This window comes from Mustela putorius, unplaced genomic scaffold (genome assembly GCF_011764305.1).
Source record: "Mustela putorius furo isolate JIRA1106 unplaced genomic scaffold, ASM1176430v1.1 tig00000083_pilon_pilon_pilon, whole genome shotgun sequence".
Taxonomy (NCBI): Eukaryota; Metazoa; Chordata; class Mammalia; order Carnivora; family Mustelidae; genus Mustela; species Mustela putorius.
Window position 1 is genome coordinate 30,558,887 of NW_025421273.1, and position 21,410 is coordinate 30,580,296.

General features: G+C 39.2%; 1 protein-coding gene across 1 annotated transcript in view; it reads right to left on the bottom strand.

Moving 5' to 3' along the window:
* Positions 1-5,759: 5,759 nt before the first annotated feature.
* SEPSECS (Sep (O-phosphoserine) tRNA:Sec (selenocysteine) tRNA synthase) overlaps positions 5,760-21,410 on the bottom strand; it is a 35,342-nt gene continuing 19,691 nt past the window's right edge. The window contains exons 9-11 of the mRNA XM_004762678.3: positions 13,162-13,255; positions 11,327-11,417; positions 5,760-9,925 (exon numbers count right to left, since the gene is read on the bottom strand). Coding sequence (XP_004762735.1) covers positions 9,622-9,925; positions 11,327-11,417; positions 13,162-13,255 — 489 coding nt within the window. The 3' untranslated portion in view covers positions 5,760-9,621. The remainder of the gene's footprint in view (positions 9,926-11,326; positions 11,418-13,161; positions 13,256-21,410) is intronic.

A 21,410-nucleotide genomic window follows, 5' to 3' on the forward strand; every position in this document is an offset into this window, starting at 1 on the left:
CATCTGTGGAAAAGTTGTTAGAAAAACACCAGCTCAAGTGTTTTGCATCTCCTCTCTCTGCACTGGTCACATTTTCATTGGTTCCTCGAGCTACTTCTCGCCTCTTTGCCCTTTTCCACTAAAATCTACCCCCAGGAAATCTTATTTGGATCCTGATTCAAACATAAAAAGAAAGGTAATTAGAAAAATGGGACACTGACAGCATATTTGATGCTATCAAGATATTGTTATTATTTTTTTTAAAGTGTGATAATGGTATTGTAACTTTAAAAAAAAAAAGTCTTTTACTTAGGAGATACATATTTAAATGAGCTATCTGTGAAATGATGCCTGGGAGTTAATTAAAATAAGGTGGTGCTGGGGACACAAAATTAGACGTGAGTTGGTAAGTGTCAAAGCTGAGTAATGGATATGAGACTTCATTATATGGTTCTCTCTGCTTTTATATATGTCTGAAATTTTCTGCCAGAAAAGGTCTTTTTGTTTTTGTTTTAAATAACCTGTTCCTGAGGCACCTGGGTGGCTCCGTTAAGCATCTGCCTTCATCTCAGGTCATAATCTCAGGGTCCTGGGACTGAGCCCCATGTCAGGCCCTCAGCTCAGCGGGGAGTCTACTTCTCCCTCTCCCTCTGCCTCTCCCATCCCTGCCGCCTGGCTGGAACTCTCTCTCTCAAGTACCTAAAACCTTTTACAAATTAAATAATTAAACAACCCACTCCTAGGGAAATGTGATAAACTCATCTACGGTAAAATGTTGCTATCCTTATCCTGATAAGGATAAATGGCAGCGTTCTATTTCTTGATGTATCTGCATTTTATTTTACTCTTTTTAAGATTTTATTTTATTTATTCTGAGAGAGAGAGAGTGGCTGGGCAGGGTGAGGAACAGACGCAGAGGGAGAGAAAATCTCAAGCAGACTCCATGCTGAGGGCAGAGCCCAATGTGGGGCTCTATCTCATGACCCTGAAATCAAGACCTGAGTCGAAATCCAGAGTCAGACACCTAACGGATTGAGCTGCCCAAGTGCCCCAACATTAGGGATCTATTAACTGGAGAAAACAGACTTAAGACAGAACAATGAATCCAACCTTGGCGGGTGGGGCAGAAGCAAAGAGCAGGGCAGGGAGGGAGCGGGCCAGGAGGGAATAGGCCATGTGAACAAGACCTCACAGCGCAGTTCATCTCCGTGCTCTTGTTTTCATCTGACCAAATAGGATCTAATTAATATCACACAGCTGTATTGTGAAATGATGGTTTTTGGTGCTACTTAATAAAAGATACTCTCCGTTTCTCTCACCAGGTAAATAAAAATAGCTACCGTCAGACCACTTGCTCTGAATCAGAGTCTTTGCTCAGTACTTGACACACATGAGTTCATAGGACCTTTATTAACCCTTTTGGATTTTTTGTCCCCAATTTCACAGATGTGTCAAAAGTGACTTGTGCAAGTCCCCTTGGCCCAGGGGGAGCCTGCATTTTAATTACTTCACAGCCACGACAGGGCCTTGAACGAAACTCCAACCGAAGGTTGGTCCGTGGAGGGGATTTACTTCTCTCCCAGAATACTGACCACTCATCAAAGTTGTGCTCAGTGGGGTGCCTGGGTGGCTCAGTGGGTTAAAGCCTCTGCCTTCGGCTCGGGTCATGATCCCAGGGTCCTGGGATCGAGCCCTGCATCGGGCTCTCTGCTCGGCGGGGAGCCTGCTTCCCTCTCTCTGCCTGCTTCTCTGCCTACTTGTGATCTCTGTCTGTCCAATAAATAAAATCTTAAAAAAAAAAAAAAGCTGTGCTCAATTACAAAGTCTTGCCACATAGTCAAAAACATTAATTAGTATTTTAAGTTACAAAACATCTAACAAATGATGCCAGACAAAAACAACATAAGAATCTGGGATGGCCAACAAGTGAAAGATTAATTAGGCTAATGAGGAACTGTATTATGCATTCATATTATTTAAATAGTAATAGGCGGATGCCCCTCTGGGTTTGTCTGGTCTGTTTAGAGCCAGGGAGAGGGGTGGGAGATGTGGTCCCGGGAAAGGCAGGCAGGGGACTAGAGCGCACCTTGAGGCCACAGGTGTCCTAGGTTGGAGTCTCAGGGAAGCAGAGGCGGAGAAAGAACCTGCATTTTGTACTTAAGAACACAAGGGGTTTATGGGGAGTGAGGCCTGTCAAAGAAGGGGGGGCAGGCTGCAGCAGGGGGAGCCAGCAGATTGCAATGCAGAACCCACCAAATTCAGCCTGCCCTGTGGCGGGATCTGAAGCAAAGACAACTCCTTTGAGGACTCCTCCATCAGGTGGAAAGAGCCAGGCCGTCGTGTCACTGCCTTGCTCGGAAATGGGCCAAAGGTGTGACTTTGGCTCAAAAACGAGGTTTGTGCTAAACTTGAAGGAGCTCAAGGCAGGGAGGCCGTCAGCTAAGTTCCCTCCCTGCAGCTAGGTAGTTAGACTTTTCTTGAAGGGGGGTCCGAGCAAGGTCTCTGTGTCGGCCACAACGACCAGGAGTTTGGGGACTCTGTTCTAGAAGTAGCGGAAAACCACAGAAGAGTTTCAATCAGACATGACAGGGTTTCATATATAGTTCTAGAAGTATTTAATAGTGCCTAGCGAATCATTCCTACCACAAATATTTGAGTCTGTCACAGGCCAGGTACTCTTTGGGTGCTTGGGATACATGAGTGGACGAAACAAAGATCCCGCTCTAGTGGAGGTTCTGTTCCAACCGAATGGACAGAGACAAACAACAGGACACAATAAATATGTCAACTACATGGTACGCTGGCTCTCTGCTCTTGTGTGGTTCGTGAGATCAGTATCCCCGCAGGGCTTGCTAGCAATGCTGACTTCGCCCCAGATCTACTGATTCCAAATCTGCATTTTAAAGAGAACCCCAGGAGATTCTTACACACAGTAAAACTGAGGCTTCATTCTCAATTTTAAGACCATTTTTAGAGACACTATTAAGGGAGGGAGGGGAGTAACCAACATACTCCCTTACCGTTAAAATGTTTGTGCTTCAATTAGGAATTTCTTCATAAATTTTGTACCTAAAATTCTGCACCAAGAATTCGCCACTTGAGCAATAAAAGAATGAAGGGTACCACCGTCCTCTTAGTCTTGCGGTGAAAATATACCTTAATGCTTCTGTGCACTGATAGAATTTCACCAGTAGAGAACGCACAACTTGTGATTCCGGATTACCCGTATTGGAAAGTGCACACGTAAAAGTTAGAAAGTCCGATTAAAATGTTTTGCTCCTGTAACTGACCCTGCGATACGTGTGTGTGTGTGTGTGTGTGTGTGTGTGTGTAACCTATGTGATTGCAACATCACTAAACACCCACAAGTTCAGGGCTATTGCACTGAAATAGGTAGGTGGTAATTCATGTTTCCAGAGGCAAGGTCAAAGCCAATATTAATTGGCACATTTTGGACAGTTACTGAAGCCAAGGCCAAACTCAGATGCGTCCCAACATTATCCCCTGCCTCCCCACCCATGTGGAGGGCATTTAGAGCTTCCATGTAAAGCGGGAATCCACACCTTCTTTTCTAGCTCCGGACCGAGGTCCGAGAAAACTCCCTGCAGCAAAAAGTTCCTTAAAACCTCTGTGATCTAGCAAAGGAGCGAAAATGGGACAGTGCTAGACCTCACTGGCTTGAACCTTAAAAAAAAAATAAATCTAAAGACGGGGATTACCATACAAAAAATAAATAAATAAATAAATAAATAAATAAATAGTCTGGGGGCATCTGCTGGCAGCTCAGGTTATGATCTCAGGGTCCTGGGTTGGAGCCTCAAAGTTGGGCTCCCCATCGAGTGGGGAGTCTGCTTCTCCCTCTTCCTCTGCCCCTCCCCCACTGCTCATGCACATGCTCTCTCAAATAAGTAAGATCTTTTTAAAAAATAAATAAAAATAAATAAACAAAAGAGATGGTCTGGGTAGACATCATCAAAAAGGAAAATTCTGATTAAAAACAAGAAGCAGGGGAGGCGTGTAGCCAGCATCTGGGTGGCAGGGTTCCCATGCGGTGGAGGGGCGGGGGTTGGAGGTATCCGGGATCAAGGCCCTGAGGCACAGCAAGGCAGCCAGGTGGGCTAAAGTGGAGGAGGCAAAGGTAAAGCGTGGGAAGATGAGTCAGAAAAATCCCGGAGGTGGGGGCAGGCAGGCCACATGCTGCAGAACCTCTGGGGCCAGCCAGAACTTTGGCATCTGCTCAGTAGTCTACGGAGCCACCATCAGAGTCCGAGCAGACAACTGATAGGATCCATGTCTTAAAGGTTCACCCTGGATATTGTATTCCCAATAGACTGCAAAGGGGTCTGGATAGAAGGCAGGGAGGTTCTTTGGGCGGGGGGACACAACGTGTGGTGGGGTACTGCAATAGTCCAGACCAGGAACAGACAGTTCATAGGTGGCTGGGAGCAGAGGAAGAGGTAAGGAGGGGTTTGATTCTGGATACTTTTAAAAGGTAGACACAATATGATTTCTTGATGGGTAAGACATAGACTGTGAGAAAAGAGAGGAGCAGAGGATTTCTCCAAGGTTTTTGGATTAAATAATTGAAAGAACGGAAGTCTATTCAACTGAGAAGGGGAAGGCTGTGGGTGGAACACGTTTTCTGGGGGAAAAGATCAAGGAATCACCCTTCTAGCATGAGGGAGATAAATGTCTAGCACATCTAAAAGATGAACAGGCAGTTTCATTGAGTGTGGAGTTGAGGGAAGAGGTCTACTAGAGATGTAAATTTGGGAGCGTTAGTCATTCTGCTGAATGTGGAAAGTCATCTAAGAATAGGGCTAAATATAATGAACTTAGCTATGCTTGCGGGTCTGCTGGCTATCCCAAAAACTTGAGTCTGTAATACAGCCAATTTGGAAGTCACTATGGCATGAACTATTTCTGTCCAACTCTCCTGAGTTCTCCTGAGTGATCCGAATTCAAGTCCATAAAATAGTGAATGCATTTTAAATATGTTTCTTGAAAATAATTCTCAAGTTTAAACAGAAAACAAAAAGAAATTCATAGAAACTCTGAAAGTTAAAAAAAAAAAAAGGTGGTCATCTAAAATCAACCACACTTTTTAACTTCCCCTGGAGAAGGGACAAAATCCATTGATGAACCCCCTCAAAAAGAGTTCTACTAAATTAACTAGAAAATGAATGTATTTTAATTTAACTCTAGTACAAATTAACTTTATGTAGAGCATCATAGCAGTTATTAACAGAAAGTGCTATATCAGGCACTGAGTTAAATCTTTACATATATTATCATCTTATTTAATCCTCAATCCTGTAAGATTGTACCCATTTCACATATGATGGGACCAATACTCAGAGGTTAAATATGTGAGCTCATATGGTTAATAAGTACCCATGCAGAGATCCAGCTCCAAAGCAAATGAGAACTACCTGCAAAATTCAAACAGCACAATTTAAAAATGAAATCTGAAGAGGGAAGTAACACATTTTATTTTCAAATAAAAGATAAAGCGTTTCTTTTAGAAAAGATGAAACACATCTAACTTTCTGTAGTCAACAGATCTTTTGCAAAAGGTTGCTGTAATGTCATCTCTTTAAACAACAAACTAGCCCCCAACCCTGTGAGACTCGTGATTCCCATTATAAATAGGACTTTTCTTGCTGACTGGTACTGATGACTGAATCAAAAAATGAGTAAGTAATCTGGTGTTCATTATCTGTACTTTTCAGATTTTCTCTGAAGCCATGATTGGGTAAACTAAGGAAATGCACTGTCAATGATTTATTAAAAATTTATTTCATGTTGTAAATTATATAATTCATTTTTAAACAGTCTACATCGACAATATTTTTTGAAACATCTTTCTCTTATGGTAAAGCGTACAGGGTAGCAGGCTGACATCAGCTTCAATTCTAGTAGGTAGTGTCCCCTCACAATTACACAGTGGAATGTAGCTCTTCTTCACATTTCTCTAGAAGTTCAAGTTGACACTGCTTACTAAAAACAGGACAGTATAAACACTTCCAGATTCTGCCTAAGGCCTTAGATTGACCTAAATAGTATTTAGGAGATTATAAAGATATATTCATTAGCCCTGCACTCATCAGCTGATCTGTGCACACACCATATGGCTGAAGGGACAGGAAAACAAGACGAAAGGCACAAAGGGACGTGGTGGGGACGTCTCGTACCTGTACACTAGGCGCGGCCAGAAGAGACAGAGAAGCACAATGGGACAGACAAGGAAAAGCTGCTGATGGGAACTGTTTTTTAACCGCTAACAGAATATTCATAGTTTTTATTTAGAAGGTACCTAACTTCTGAGATGACCAGGCTTCTGTGTATACAAACCAGATTAGATTTTTGTTCCCAAATAAAGTCAACCCCATGAATGCAAAATACAACAAAATCACTTAAGGGCTTGGGAGAAATTAGGACATCTTAGGAAATGAGAGGAGAAACCCCAAGTCTTGTGTGCACCCGATGTGTATGTATGCAAAAACCTTTCTCTGAGCGTTACATGAATGAGACTCACCAGTTTGCTTCAATTATTTGCTGTTAGCTATTCTCCTCTTTGAAAGAACACAGAATTTTACTCTCATGATGAGCTACTAATTCAAGATTAAAGTAATATCACTGGTTAAAAAAAAAAAAGTCTTTAGTTCATTTTACTTTTACTAAAGCCTCTCATAGACATATTGTCCACAAATGAAAACACAGCCTATAGCTTAGGCTCGATGACAGTCATGACGGGGTGCTTACAGAAACAGAACCACAGGAAAGTTATGTGCTGGGGAGAAAATCAGAAAAAACTTAATTTATATTTAAATTTACCATTCTGTATATCAAGGGCCTATTGGCTGAACAGAACTGTATTCAATAATTCACATTCTATAACTTCACTCAACTAATGCAAAAAGCTAACTAGAAAGATTTATGGTTGAACACTGAACTCCTGAGGCTGGTATCACGTATCATTCCCTGATAGAGTGAGAATTCATCAACAGAGGACAGAAGAGCCAAATTGAGAGCTGGATTTTAAAATACCTTTCCCTGCTCTCTATAGAAGTAACACATTGTGTAGTGACCTAAAGAATATTTTGTGTTATTCGATTTTCCTTTCTGGGAAGACTACCACAGTCCAATGACTTTAAAAACCAAATTCCAAAACTCTACCGGAGAGCCTTATGAAGGGCAGCTGGGTCGTAAGGACAGGTCATCTTAGTCATGCCTGGAAAATGGATCAGCCATTGCCTCTCCACGACAGTTCAAGGGTAATGAAGGCCAACTATGAGGTTTACCGATCAGTACTAGCAACTTGAAGTGGATTTAATTGTACATACATACTTTTTTACACTTACACGTGGAAATGGGCCAGAGTGAGCAAAAACAACACTGGGGTGGGAGCAAAGGCAAGCCCGAATCAGCAGAACCTACAGCACCCCTTCAAAAACTCTTGTGAATTCCAGGACCTCAAGGTCAAATTTAAGTCAGCAGGACCAGAGCTGTTACTCCAAAACCTCTGAAAAGAAAGAACTAATAATAAAAACTGCAGCTGATTTTATGCACCAGGAATGAAATGTTACAACACATCTATCATTCACATGTGGGTTCATGTAATTTATCTTCAATTAGAATTATTATCTATTCAGCAGCTGAAGCCCAAGAACTGCTGATACATTGCAGATGAGAAAACATTTGCTGGTCTCTCGGCTCCGGCCTTCTCAAGCTAAATGACGCTCACACGGTATAGATCACTTGTTCTAGAAACCCGCCCTGGCTCCCTCATCCAGGAAGCTGTGCCAGCAGCACTTAGCATCTGCAACACGGCTCCATTCCCTCTTGCAGACTCCAGAGGCACGACTGGGACCCTTTTGCTTTATCGGTTCTACAACTCAGTCCCAAATCCACATAAAAAACCTCACACCACCTTTTCACCCAGGTATTACTCTAGAGTGTGTTGTTACAGCTATTAAAAAAAAAAAAAAAGATATCTAAAATATTAGAACCCCAAATACAATAAACAACTTAAAAGTAACCTTTACAATATTGATAATTAAATTTTATGACGTCTAAGGAGATCAAGCTAGGGTTAGAGTATTTTAACTTACGCACTGATGGGAGTGTCTGAGCTCATATGCGACAGTTTACACTACCAAGTGACAGAGAAAAACACAACCCAGAAACCAAGGCTGCATTCTCAACTGCAGTGTTTTTGAAAGCATGTTCAGTGGGATGTCAGTAAGTTTTTAGTTGAGAAAAGGGTTCCATGTTTGGATAAGGGCACTTAAGTTGGTTTCCAAGGAATTCTCAGAGCCTTTAATGTGCTGATAGGCAGGTTTACAAAGGCCCAAAATGATCTGCCCACAGAATACTTTATCCCTGTGAGCATCTCGTAGGAACACCGCTCCAGCGAGCAGGTCTTGAGGACTATGGCTTTGGCATTTTTGGTGTATTCAAAAGCTTCGCTCATTCCTCAGGCTTGGAGGCATTAGTCTATTTCTTAAAACATAAACAACAAAAATTGTTACAGCAAGTCTGGAATATCAGACTAAGAAAGTGGGCGTGTTGGGGGAGGGGGGTGGCAAATACACCTGTTCGTCCTACTACATCATTTTCCCCTTCCTAGCAAAAACAGATCCCCAAATACCCAAGTTAACCATTCTTGATAATGGCTGTGCACAACACCTGAACTAACCAGTATGCAAAGCCTGCTTAGAGCAGAAACAGTGGGAGAAAGCTTTCACTGGCCCAAATGGAAAAACACACAAATGCCATATAATCTCAGGTTTAGAACAGGCAGCCCATCTTATCACTTAAGAATCTAACGCTGTATAATTTGGTAAAATTTACTGCTTTCTTCTTTGAAGCACTACTGAATAAAGAAAGTTGCTGCAGGAAACTTTGCTTGAGGAGTTGGGTTAGGGTGGTATTTCTCCTTCTCAGCATTACTGAGATTTGGGGCTGTGTTCCAGAAAGCCGCTCACACACTGTGGGATATTGAGCAGCAGGACCCCTGGCCTCCAGCTCTAGATGTCAAGAGCACGCCACAGGTCGTGAGCACTAAAAATGTCCCCAGGTGTTGCTTAGATATAAGCAAATCATCCCCAGCTGAGAACCACTAAGTGAAAGCTAAAGCTTATGCTGGACTCTGCTTCCCTGGGGAATGACCATTTCACAGGCAGACTGTGACTTGCAGACACCAACATCTTGTAAATAGCAGTACTGGATCGTTCTCAATTCTCTGTGACCAGAAACAGAAGTCATTTGTGAATGGTAGAGAATGGTCAGGAGGAAACAGTTTACACATTTCCAAAAGAATTAGAAGTAATTTTACTTGTCACATTAGTAAGAATGATCTGAATCATAATGCTTAATTGACAAATATTCTAATAATTAGAAAAATCCTAATGGTAGTTTTATCTGCTAAGGAACATAGTAACTGAGGCAGTCTAAGAATAAAAAAACATAACAAGTCATCAGATGGCTAGCTCAGACCCGTCTGTACCTTGACCAAATATCCTCCATATCCTCCAAGACATTCTCAGTTCCGAAACCTCAAGCCCTATCTTTAAACTGCTTATTTGTACTGTAGCCTCATCACTTCCTTCAAGTAATCAAAAAGAAACCTTTCACATGTCATGAAGAATTCTGGGACGTGTCAAGAAGCACATTATCTAGTTTTAAAGCCATTTCTTCAATATCTACATCTTCAGTTTTGTTGTAATTTTCCACTGCAGATGCATTACTCTCTTTATTTTGTTCTTTTCTTACTGTCTTTAAACACTTGTCAAGTCTCTTCACGAACAAGTCCACATCCTGTGTCTTCATTCCAACGGCTGCTGCAGCATTGAGGTAAGCACAAGGGTAATTATTTGTATGTGCCATAAAGCCTCGGAAGGTGTGGCCACTCACAGCTTGCACAGACCCAAGAGGCACAACCCTAAAAGGGAGAAGATTTAGCAATTTAATATGTCTCGTGGTGTTAACAGAATATTACCCATAAACAACAGATATCAGTGTTACTAAGCCTTAGATCTACTGATAAAGAAATTAAAAGCAGCCATAAATCAGGGCCTATGAAAACAGACGGTGGCAGCCTTAAGATAAAATTATACAATACATGGCTAATCTCCGTAGAAGAGTGCTGCCTGGAGATGACCACTGACTTATCTTCCATTAAGAGCTATTACTTCTAGGAATCACAAATACCTTTGCACCTTTTTCAAAGAGAAAAAAAAGAAAATTATTTCTGTTTTTGTACTAAATATGGAATCTGACTTCACATATATATACTTCAAATGGAATACTGAAATTTCTAAGTCAAACCACGTTGACGAGTTGCTGTGTATCACCTCCAACAATCAACAAACTGAAATTCCACCTATCTGATCCATGCTGTGCAATGGAGGGTTTTAAAGCAAGGATCCAGAAAGAATTCTGTGACTGCTTACAGGGGGTGGTGGTCAGCATAAAGGGATATTTGGCGATGGCACGTGTACTTGGTAAGCTTGACTTCATTGGCATACTTGATATAAGCAGATTTCTAATGGTACTTTAAAAAAAAATAAGTCAATTAAATCATCCTAAACAAAAAGACAAATAGTGGCAACACTAAAAGCAAGGCCAAGAAAACCATTTTAGAAGCGTCAAAACTATGCCATGAATGGATATAGTTCATCAAGGTAAAAGCTGAATTAATCTAAGATTTTTTCTTTTAAAAAGTTGTCCTTTGATGTGAAATCTCTAATCTCTGGTAGTCAGAGAGAAATTCTTTAATAAAGGCATGTAAAGAAGAGTACTTAGAGCAAGATATTTCTTCTCAAGTCCTTTTCCTCTGACCTCATCAAATATAAAATGAAAAATGAAATGCATTTTTAAGACACGTACATGTAAGAGCAAAAAGTACATTTTTCAAAGGCAGTACTTAGACAAGAATTGCCTAACTTTTGGTTTAGGAAATGAGTTTTTCCTTACAAAATGTTTTCATCTGAATTTAGTAATGAAGATGACTTATCTCTAGCACCAAAATGTGACACCCCTGAAGATGATCTAACAAAGGAAAATAACGATAAAAATCTGTACGGAGGGATGATGAAACTTTGTTTCTGGATGTCCATGAAAACAGACAAGGTCCCTATCCTTCTGAGACTGCTTCAAGTGCAGGCCTTCTACACATGGGCTACCATAGCCCTACACACTCTCCACCTCATTGCTCCTTCACCCATGAGGAACACTCACACGGAACTCAGCATATACTTGGGGTCAACCGTTTAGGAAAAATACTTTACAGTTAAGTTTTTGGAGATGTAAGTAAGTCCAGGCCTCTTTCACACATACCTACCTGGCTCCAGAAACCTGTCTGGTAAAAAGCATTGAGCCAAGCTGAGTGACAGACCTGTCCTGGTGTTCACTTAGTGTCTTAAGTGTCATAGCTGAAAAAGAAAAAAGGATCCCAATGCACCTTGGTTCACCAGCACAGAATCCCTCAAAAAATAAACACTTAATGAAGGAGACTCTACTTTTGTGTGTGTGTTAAAATACACATAACATAAAATTTACCATCTTAACCATTTTTAGGCATACAGCTCGGTGGCATTAAACACATTCACACTGTTATGCAAATACCACCACCATCCACGCCCATAATTCTTTTCATCTTGTAAGACTGAAACACTGCACCTACTCAACAGTAACTCTTCATTCTCCTCCTGCCCATCCCCACCCTCCATAACCACCATCCTATTTTCTGTCTCTATGCTTCTGATTACTCTAAGTACCTCTGACAAAAGGATCATATACTTTTTTGTAACTGGCATGGAGACATTACTTTTTATTTATTGTCAAGTGGCATGATTTCATTTTAATGCACTAAATAAATGATAGTAAGGATCTGTTTACCTATCAGACAAAAAGATGTTAATACAAATTAACACAGTAAGAATCAGAATAGAATTTCCCTATCACCCTTCTAAAGAGTGAACTTGCCAGTTGAAAATGGAACACTGACATGATCAATATGGCAGTTTATTCAAATTCAACGGTGCTTTAAGAACATGTAAGATGAGAATGTGGGCAATTTTCAGTACATATGTGAGACTAAGTAAACTCAGCTTCTGCATATGAAAAGGAGAATGATCTTTCTGATGTTACGTGAGTAAACTATATTCTCATCACTACTGCTTGCTACCATTTCCTGATAGGGTATACTAGATACTTGATAATCTCAACCACTTTTTAAAAAAGATTTTTAAAAACTTATTTGAGAAAGAGGGAGGGAGAGCAGTAGGGACAGGAGCAGAGGGAGAGGGACAAGCCGATTCTGCACTGAGCTCAGAGCCCAACATGGGGCTCAATCATGACCCTGAGATCATGACCTGAGCCTAAATCAAGAGTTCGATACCTAACAGATGGAACCACCCAGGTGCCCCTTAATCATTCTTTAACAATTTTGTATGTGAGGGGTCGTTGTCTCTATTTTATAGCTAGGGGAAAGGAGGTTAGAGGTTAGTAAATGGCAGACCTGGGATTCAGACCATACCTTATCATCTTCTACAACATTTACATAAATTAGAAACCAGCCAAGGACTAATTAGGGTGGGTTTTTTTTATGTATCAGTGGCAAATGGTTTTCCATGGAAGCCTATTCCTGAAATAGGCTTCAGTTACAAATGATTGAGTCCTTACTTTCCTTAGATACACATAAAATATGAAGTTGGGGAACTGTCATTCACAAAAAGGATATTGAGGAAACGTGAAAGTTAAATGCATAAAAGTCAACATTCATATTAACCGGTTTCATAGTCCTTGTACTACGTGACAAAAATATATAGTCCTTATACAAAGGAAATTATCATGAATACAGAGTTCTCTAACATAGTCAGGAAAACAATCACAGCATTAAAAACAACACAGATTTAATTTCTAATATTATAGTTTTTTGTTAACTGGTAGAAACTTTTTAAAATTTTTAGAGTTCTTACTAGTGACTAAATTATTTTGGTTAGAAGCAGGAGTTAAAGTATCATTTTCTGCATATGCTTTCCAAATTAATACTGTAATGAATTTAGAAATCATTGTAACCACAAAGAATTCATACTCTTTCTAGAAATACCAGCTCCCTGCTGGGGAGGGTTAAGAAGCAATGATTTTTTATTTTCCTTAAGAAAAATATATTACCTAAAGATATGGGATTGTGAGGTGTATGCAACAGTCTTTCATTGTAGCATTCCGACAGCTTCTCTAGTTGGCTGGACAAATAGGAAAACATTTCCTGCAACAACAAAATGGTGCATTTTTTAAAAAATCAAATAAATGCTTACTGCAACTTGCCAGATTAAATAAGACAAAATCTGTTTGGTGTGATGTCTGTGCTGTAAATTAACTCATCTACATGCCCTACGAGCAATTCTTCCTTTGACACAACATAGTGAGATTCGAAGCTGCCACAATGATCAGAAACCACAGGATTTAGGTAAAGAAGGCAAAACCAGCATATATCCTGCTTTGGGGCTATTATGTATCTATCACAAATTCATCCTCTTTTCAGAACCTCCAGGGCGACCACTGGAGTCCAAGCAGCCATCAACCCGTTCGTTCCCTGGACCGCAGCAAAGATTCTAAATGATTTTTCTGCCAACTTCCCGGCCCTTCTCATTTATTCTACATGCACAGGCCCTATGCAGTCTTTGAAAAGCATAAATCAGATCATGTCCCTCCCAATGACTGACTCCCTTCTCTGTAAGTATTACCTAGAAGGTCCCAAATGAACTTGCCAGCCAACACAGCCAACTGAGCAACAATCATTTCCCTACTTAGTAGAGCATCACAGCAGCCTCCTTTCCAACTGCTGAACATGTCAAGCTCCTTCTAGGGTCAGAACCTTGATGCCTGCTTTCCTTGAATGGGACCTCCCTTTATGACTTCCCTATTCACGTACTCCCATCTCCCTCCAACCACTACATATTCTGGGTTCTCCACTATACTTATCACAATCTGAAAATACCTCACGGACTTGCTTAAATGAATACTCCTTGTGACTACCTGCTCAAATGGGAAAACTTGAAAGCGGGGACTTGGTGTTCTTCACTGTTTTCCAAACACCAAGAAGAATGTGCCAGACTTTTAGTATGTGAGTAACTTAGGAAAAAGTACTTTAAAATGCATTTCCTTTAAATTGCACAAACTCAAAATTAACAATATCCTCAAATCAAAAGAATATAGCAACTAAAAATGAAAAACTGTATTCTTGGTCTTACTCTGGAAAATAAATAATATCTAATAGTAGAAAATAAAAATATTTTAGAAGTATAAAATTTCATGTACATATGTAAGTAGTTCAACAAAGTTTAATAAAATATTGTAAATAAATATTAAATTGTCAACTGTCTGACTGAAAATTATACTTTCTTCTAGTAAGCTCTTTATAAAGTGTTAAAATAAAAATCTGCCCAAATAAGTCTTTCCTGAAGATGCCCATTTGCACTCACCTCCTCCAAGTTATAGTAAAAACACATAAAACTCTAGAGATACTCCAAAGATCCAATTACCAACAGAGCTGGACCCAAGCAGAGACAGTAGAAAAAGATATTTCTACTTCAAAGGCCACAAAAACTGCTTCAATTTTTTCTAAGGTAAAGTTAGATAGTCTGATCCTACGAAATCCATCTTTTGTTAAGTAAAGATTAAAAAGAGGAAAAGTTATACCAAGTTTGTCAATTATTAATGAGTCTACTTAAGACCACAAACATTTTTTCCCTTGTCAACATGGTATATTTTATACTCTGACCTGAAAAAAATTTAAATAGTCATTCTTAAAATTTTAGACTATGTTGTAATATCAATGTTCTCATCAAGTCAGAACTGGGAAATCTTAGATCACTAAAATAAACTGATTTTTTTAAATGAAAAAGTTAACATCCATTACCTGTCATACCTAATGAAGCTACGAGGAAATGTTACTATTAGACGTAGTAAGCCTTTCTTTTTTAATAAAAAAAAGTGCTGAGAAATATTTAAGGAGGCAACTGTTATCACCACTTGCAAACTGTAAAAAGCTGTTTGGGGCATCTTTTCTTAGACATATAGAAAGGCCTTCCCTCTTATACTACTATTCTGACATTTACTTCAGAAGGTGAAGCAGTAAGATAATCAAATGGAATGCATAAATCAAGAGCTTTCCAGGCAACTGGAGTAATTTGTAATCTTTTAGTACTATACCAATGTTAATGACCAGTAGAACTTCTAGGTTTCATTTTATATTTTTAACAACTATAAAGTAATTAGATCACTAATTTAAATGCTCTGTATTATATATAAAAAAAAAAAGCAGTAACATATTTTAATTTAGATATAAACTGCTGATTTTTCATCAACTATGTTACACACCAAAGTCTTAATCTGCATCTCTCTTAGTTTCAAATTCAACTTCTCATAAGCAGAAACAAATCTGATAGACAGGAAATGCCTTTTATAGACTCCTACATTTTCTACCCGAACAGTAACAGCAAAATACTTATTTCAGCGATGAGGACAAATCTAAAATACTATTCTAGTATGGCTGTCACAGTAATCACACTGTGGTCACACATAAGCTAAGAGAAGCCTGATGAGTAATTAATATGTACTTAATTTGTAGTTAGCTATTTCCAAAAAAAAAGAAGAAATGTTTCCTTAGTAACACCCCTAGAGGCTGTTTTTAAACTTACTGAGACACACATGCTATTAAAAAATTGAGATTTTTCCTAATATTCCATTTCTAATACTTAAATCAGTTTTAACCGGTTCTAGCAATCACTTCCTAACGCCACTAGAATTCAGTTTTAACTGCAGCTAACATCTTAAGACTACAAACATAATGCTAAGGTAAAATAAATCTTACTTATCACTAGTATGGGAGTAATTAGACAAAAAAGAAAATATTTGTGAGTCAAGTTCACATCCATCTACAAATACTCTGTGTAAAAGGTAATGATAGGTAATTCAATAAGCAAAGAAGCTTAAATACCTTAAAGCGCAAGATACTGAATCCTATAACATTTGACAGTTTAAGGTCCTAAATGTCTCCCATTAATATCACTACATTTTAAAAATATCGTTTAGGAGATTGTACCACTATTTCCTACACTACTACTTAGCTAAGCAGTTTTTTCCTGATATATTAAAGGTACTACAAAACCTGCACTACTTTTTTTTTTTTTTGCCACAGTTAAATCTATAACTGACATTTATTATAAAATACTTCTGTAAAGGGAGAATTTATAAGCACCCAAAGCAAATGTATATAGAAAGATCTTACTTAAAAGAAATGAAATATTATTGATTTTCTATGTCTTTTGTGCTATATTTAACTTAATTTTAAAAGACTCTTCACTAGAGATAAACTGAACTGCATACCTGAATGCTAATGTCAGCTATATTTCTAGAATAAAAATACAAAACTTTACACCATAGTTCAGGATGTTAATGGACGGGAAGTTGAATTATATTAAGCATTATCTCTCACATGGCCTTTCGTAAACTGATTTGCAGTCGCGAAGCCCAACATTTAGCCTATCCCTCCCCATAGCCCCCAATGTGCATAATTCACAAAAGTTTAAGGGAAAATGTCCTATGTAATCGTGTTTTCTGAAACATACTGTTTCATGTTACAAGAGCAGACGAAAAGAGAACTTTGCAAATTATTATAGGATGTCTTACAAGGTCGGTAATAAATCAGAAGGGAAACCTAACAAGTGGTCTAACATGTTCACAATACCATGCAAGGGCAGATGGACAAGAGCCTGTGGGTACGGATCCATGCAGACCGAGGTCCGTAGGTGTGGATACCAGTACTAAATGCAGCACACGGTTCCACCTGCGGCCTTCCGAAAGAACCTGGGCATTCTCGGCCGGCTGTGCAGCTCAGGCAAAAGTGCGACTTCCACACACTCTTCTGTCAAGACCCCACAGCCAGGCCCAAAATGAGATGCTTCTGTTGACATCAACAACTCCACTTTCAGGGTGAAATCTACTCATGTTTCCAAACTTAGCTTTGTTACAGAACAGTGTTTGCAGCTGTATGTCTGATGTTCTTCTAGAAGTTAGCTTGTCTTCCAGAGCCTCTGCTAACAAATGCTAGCCACTGGAGCAGCCATCTGCTGTCATTCCTCTTCTGTACTCGGCCAATTCAGCAGGTATTTGCAACAATGAATGATTATCTGCTTGCCCTGTTCAGCAAAGCACTCTTTCAAAAGAAAGCTAGGCAGAATGATGGCATTCTCTGGAAGCAAAGAGAAGTCAGGAGAAACTTCTAAGACTGCTCTTTCTTTCTGCTGAGAGAAACTCCTAGAAATAGTGTCTTAAATTTTAACCCCTTTTCTTAAAGGCCTCTTCAGTTAAATTTATGGCCATTTCTCCCCTGGTGAAGATGTGTGACTCGGCAAGAGGCTAAGGGCAGAGGTTCAATTCACACACACAGTTCCACTCTCTCTGATCCTTTCACCCTTCAAAAAAGAAGACTTGAGAAGGAATGGCTTCAAGCTGAGTTCTTGTCTGCCTCTACTGTGAAAAGATAAAGCCCTTTCTGAAGAGATATACTAGATGAAATAACCTCTAAAAATATCATTGTGGTGAATAAGGGCACAGGAAAAAAAATCCTAAGTTTTCTTTTAACACTCCTTTTTTTAGTACGCAGTAACACCGATAATATGAAAAGGAGCTCTCACTGATGGTATATAAATAGCTCTGGCTAAAGCAAAATAGCTTTACCTCAGCTTCTCCAGAGCTGAACTGATAAACTATCACGATTAAATTTTCACAGTTCAAAAGCAAGTCCATTTAAACAAAAGAGGCCCTTACTTCTGCAACAAATCCAATAAAAAAACAATATTTATGCTACATATATGCAATTAGGGTTTATCAAGGACATCCACGTTTTTCAAGGAAAAGATCTGCCTGTTGAATGAAGTTGTTAAAGAGTAAACTTTAGTCACTTACAATGACAGAGTTCTCAAAGGAGCACTTCGATCCTTTGAAGATTACTTCAGGTAGTCTCTAAGTAAATTCTATACAAAGAATTTTTAAATAAAATCAATTAATATATTAGAGCCTTTGGGGTTTTACATACCTCCAGTAGCTAAGAACAGAGAGTCACGAGATCATAATTTTTAGGGCACCAATGCCTAGCCCAGAGCGGGAAAGCCCTCCCTCAATGCTGGACGAGTGAGCGGAAGCAGCTAGAAGAGGATGATAAGACACAAAGCGCAGAGGCTTTAGAATCACGCAGACCTGGTTTCAGGGGCAGTTCTGGCACTTTTTGTGCTCTTTGGATAAGTACTTAATGTCTCTGCGCCTCAATTTCATCTGTAAAATGGGGGTAATACCTACCTCATAAACTTGCTTTAAGTAGCACATGAAATAATAAATATAATAAACCTCACAGAGCTCCTCGCACACAGCAAACATTCATAAAAATGCTGACTTCCCACCCACCGACTTTTCCCTCCTAGAAGAGTTTCCAGATAAAATGACATTAGTGGGGTGTCTGGGGTGGTGCAGTCAGGTGAGCATCCAACTCTTTGTTTCAGCTCAGGTCATGATCTCAGGGTCGGGAGTTTGAGCCCTGCCTGGGGCTCTGTGCTCAGTTCAGAGTCTGCTCAGATTCTTTCTCGTTCTCCTCTGCCCCCCAACCTCATACTCGCACTCGCTTGCTTGCTCTCTCTCAAATAAGTAAATAAATCTTTTTAAAAATAACTAAAAAATAGTAACTAACATTAGCTGGCAGGACCCTTACAGACATGTGCTAATATCCTGTAGCTACAATCCTATTCTTGTCCTATCCCTGTGAATTCAACTCTACTCCATCTAGAAAAAGGAAAAGAACAAAGTTCTGGATGTTACAAAGAGAGGCTACCCCTTGATATCTGAGATGGAGCCATCCGATTCATATATATCATCAGAACATAAAATCTGGCCCACAGAATATTTATACAATGATTAACAAAGTTCCCATGGGAAGCAAAGCCGGGCTACCTGCTGGATCTATTTACCAGTCAAGCTACATATTCTTACAGGTCCTTCCCAAAGCAGGTGGATTTTCTTTTTCATGCTAAGCAAAATTTACACACACATGGGTATTTGGAATTCCCTAAAAGTATCTGAAAATTTTAAAGTCAAAACCTCAATGTCAAAAGTCAAAAGAACCATGGCATCATGGAAATTCTTAGATTCCGAAAAGATGACAGGGCACCCCTAAAATCAACAAGTCCAAAATCCCAAGGTAAGGAAATTCTCTTGGAAGAGAAGTACCTGCTAGTGAGGAAGACCTACTTCCAGAACTATAATACTGGTCACACACAACAGGTATCACCTTTTCAACTCACTTCTTTTCACAAATTTCCAACTATAGCTATATAGAGAAATATTTCTATGACAACATCTAACTCATAATGTAAGTCAGGATCAAAAAGTTAATTTACTTTCTAATATCCAGAAAGATACTCATTCTGTGCAACATAAGAGATGACTATATGGAACTAAACCTAGGTGTTCCCAAATACCATCCATTAGTTCATTCCACCAACATCTGATGAGCATCTACTAATATCAAGCAAAGGACACGAAGAGTAGAGGGATGAATGCCAACTCCAAGGTGGACGCTAGTCTCCCAGACTACCTATAATCAAGGACAAAGTTTCATTTCAGAGACCTGATGGTGATTCTGGGGGGCATGCACCCAGATAATCAGCTTAATTTGTTAGTTCAATAAATTTAACTACAAAATCACTCAAGACCTGTTTTAGTTTATTAGAGCAAATATATAATAATATCAGTTATCATATACAGTTTCAATTCAAGAAAATAGGAAATATTAAATAGTATACTTGCTTGATATAATAAAAAGAGCATATAAAAAGTTTTAAAGTTTCTATCTATATTATAAAGAATAATCTTTAAATGTCTAGCTTAAGACTTTATGTAATAGTCTTATCAGAGCTATTATAGATTCCAAAAATGAATTTTTAGCCAAATCTGCAGAGGGATCATTGTAAGGTAAAGAGCAGCCACAATGTAAGGCTGTATCTAGGATAATGGAAAAGATCAGAAATAAAGAGGTAACTAACAAGTTATATTGTTATTTGGGAGTTATATATTATATATTTGTTAGTTATATTGTTATAACTAACAAGTTATATTTGTTATTTGGGATATTTATACAGTCTGTCTCAAACTCCATAAAATATTATCAACCTATGTATTCAAATGCTAGGACACTGTTATGTTTCTTCTCCAATTTTCTGCGATAGATACAAGTGACCTGTGTGCCCCCCAAACAATGGGTTTCAAAATAGGATGTGCATCATATTCATCAGGGAAGTCTGTTACAAATGCAGGTGTTTGAGCCTCACTCCAGAGTGACTGACTCTGAATTTATCCCAAAGGAAGGCCAGTTTTTATGAAGTTATCTAGAACAAACTCTCCAATAACTGGCATAGTACTTTGCTTTCTAGATTCAGTCTAAAGTACCCTTTAAGAGTTCGACAGTTATTTTAGCCATCCATTCGAGTTAATGATGACACCATAGGAGTCTAATAAATGGACGAGCTGTACTTCTGTAGAACAGATGTCTCTTCCTCAGGGAGGCCTTCCCCACCCCTGCTGGATCTGGGTTAGCTGCCACACACTCCCCTACCTTCTGCTTGTCCTTTTCATAATGCCGGACAGATTTTTAATTGTTTATTTAATATCTAGATTTCCCCTGACTATAATTTCCATGACGGTAGAGACTATGCAAGTCTCATTTGTGAATTTACCTTAGGGCCTATGCATAAACATTTCTCTGCCTGAATAAAAGAATGACAGGGTCCAACACTGCCAAAGTAATGTGAGAGCAGACTATAAAGGATCATGATGGCAGGCTAAGGAATATGGACTTTGTCTTGCTGGCAATCATAACCCAAAGCAGAAAAACTTGAAGAACTTTAAAATATTAATCTAGCACTATGCTATGCTATAACATAGCAAATTAGAGTAGACTAAAATTGGGGATTGGGAGAAGAACTGGTCAATTACTGTATGCATCTAGGTGTACTACAGTAAGGGTCTGAGCTACAAGTGGTGGCAGTGGAAGGGGAAAGGAGGAAACGTATGTTGAGAAACATTACAAAGGACTCAAGGATGTAAGGGGAATCAAAATCAGTGTTAGAAATCTAGTTTATTTATTTATTTATTCTTTAAGATTCTATTGATTTGAGAGAGAGAGAGAAGGAGCAGGAGCAGGAGGGAGAGGGAGAAACAGACTCTCTGCTAAGCAGGGAGCCCGATGTGGGGCTCGATCCAAGGACCTAGGGATCATGACCAGAGCCAAAGGCAGACGTTTAACTGACTGAGCCACCCAGGCACCCCAGAAATCTAGTTTAAAACAGAAAAGGGAATTTGTTGGTTCATCT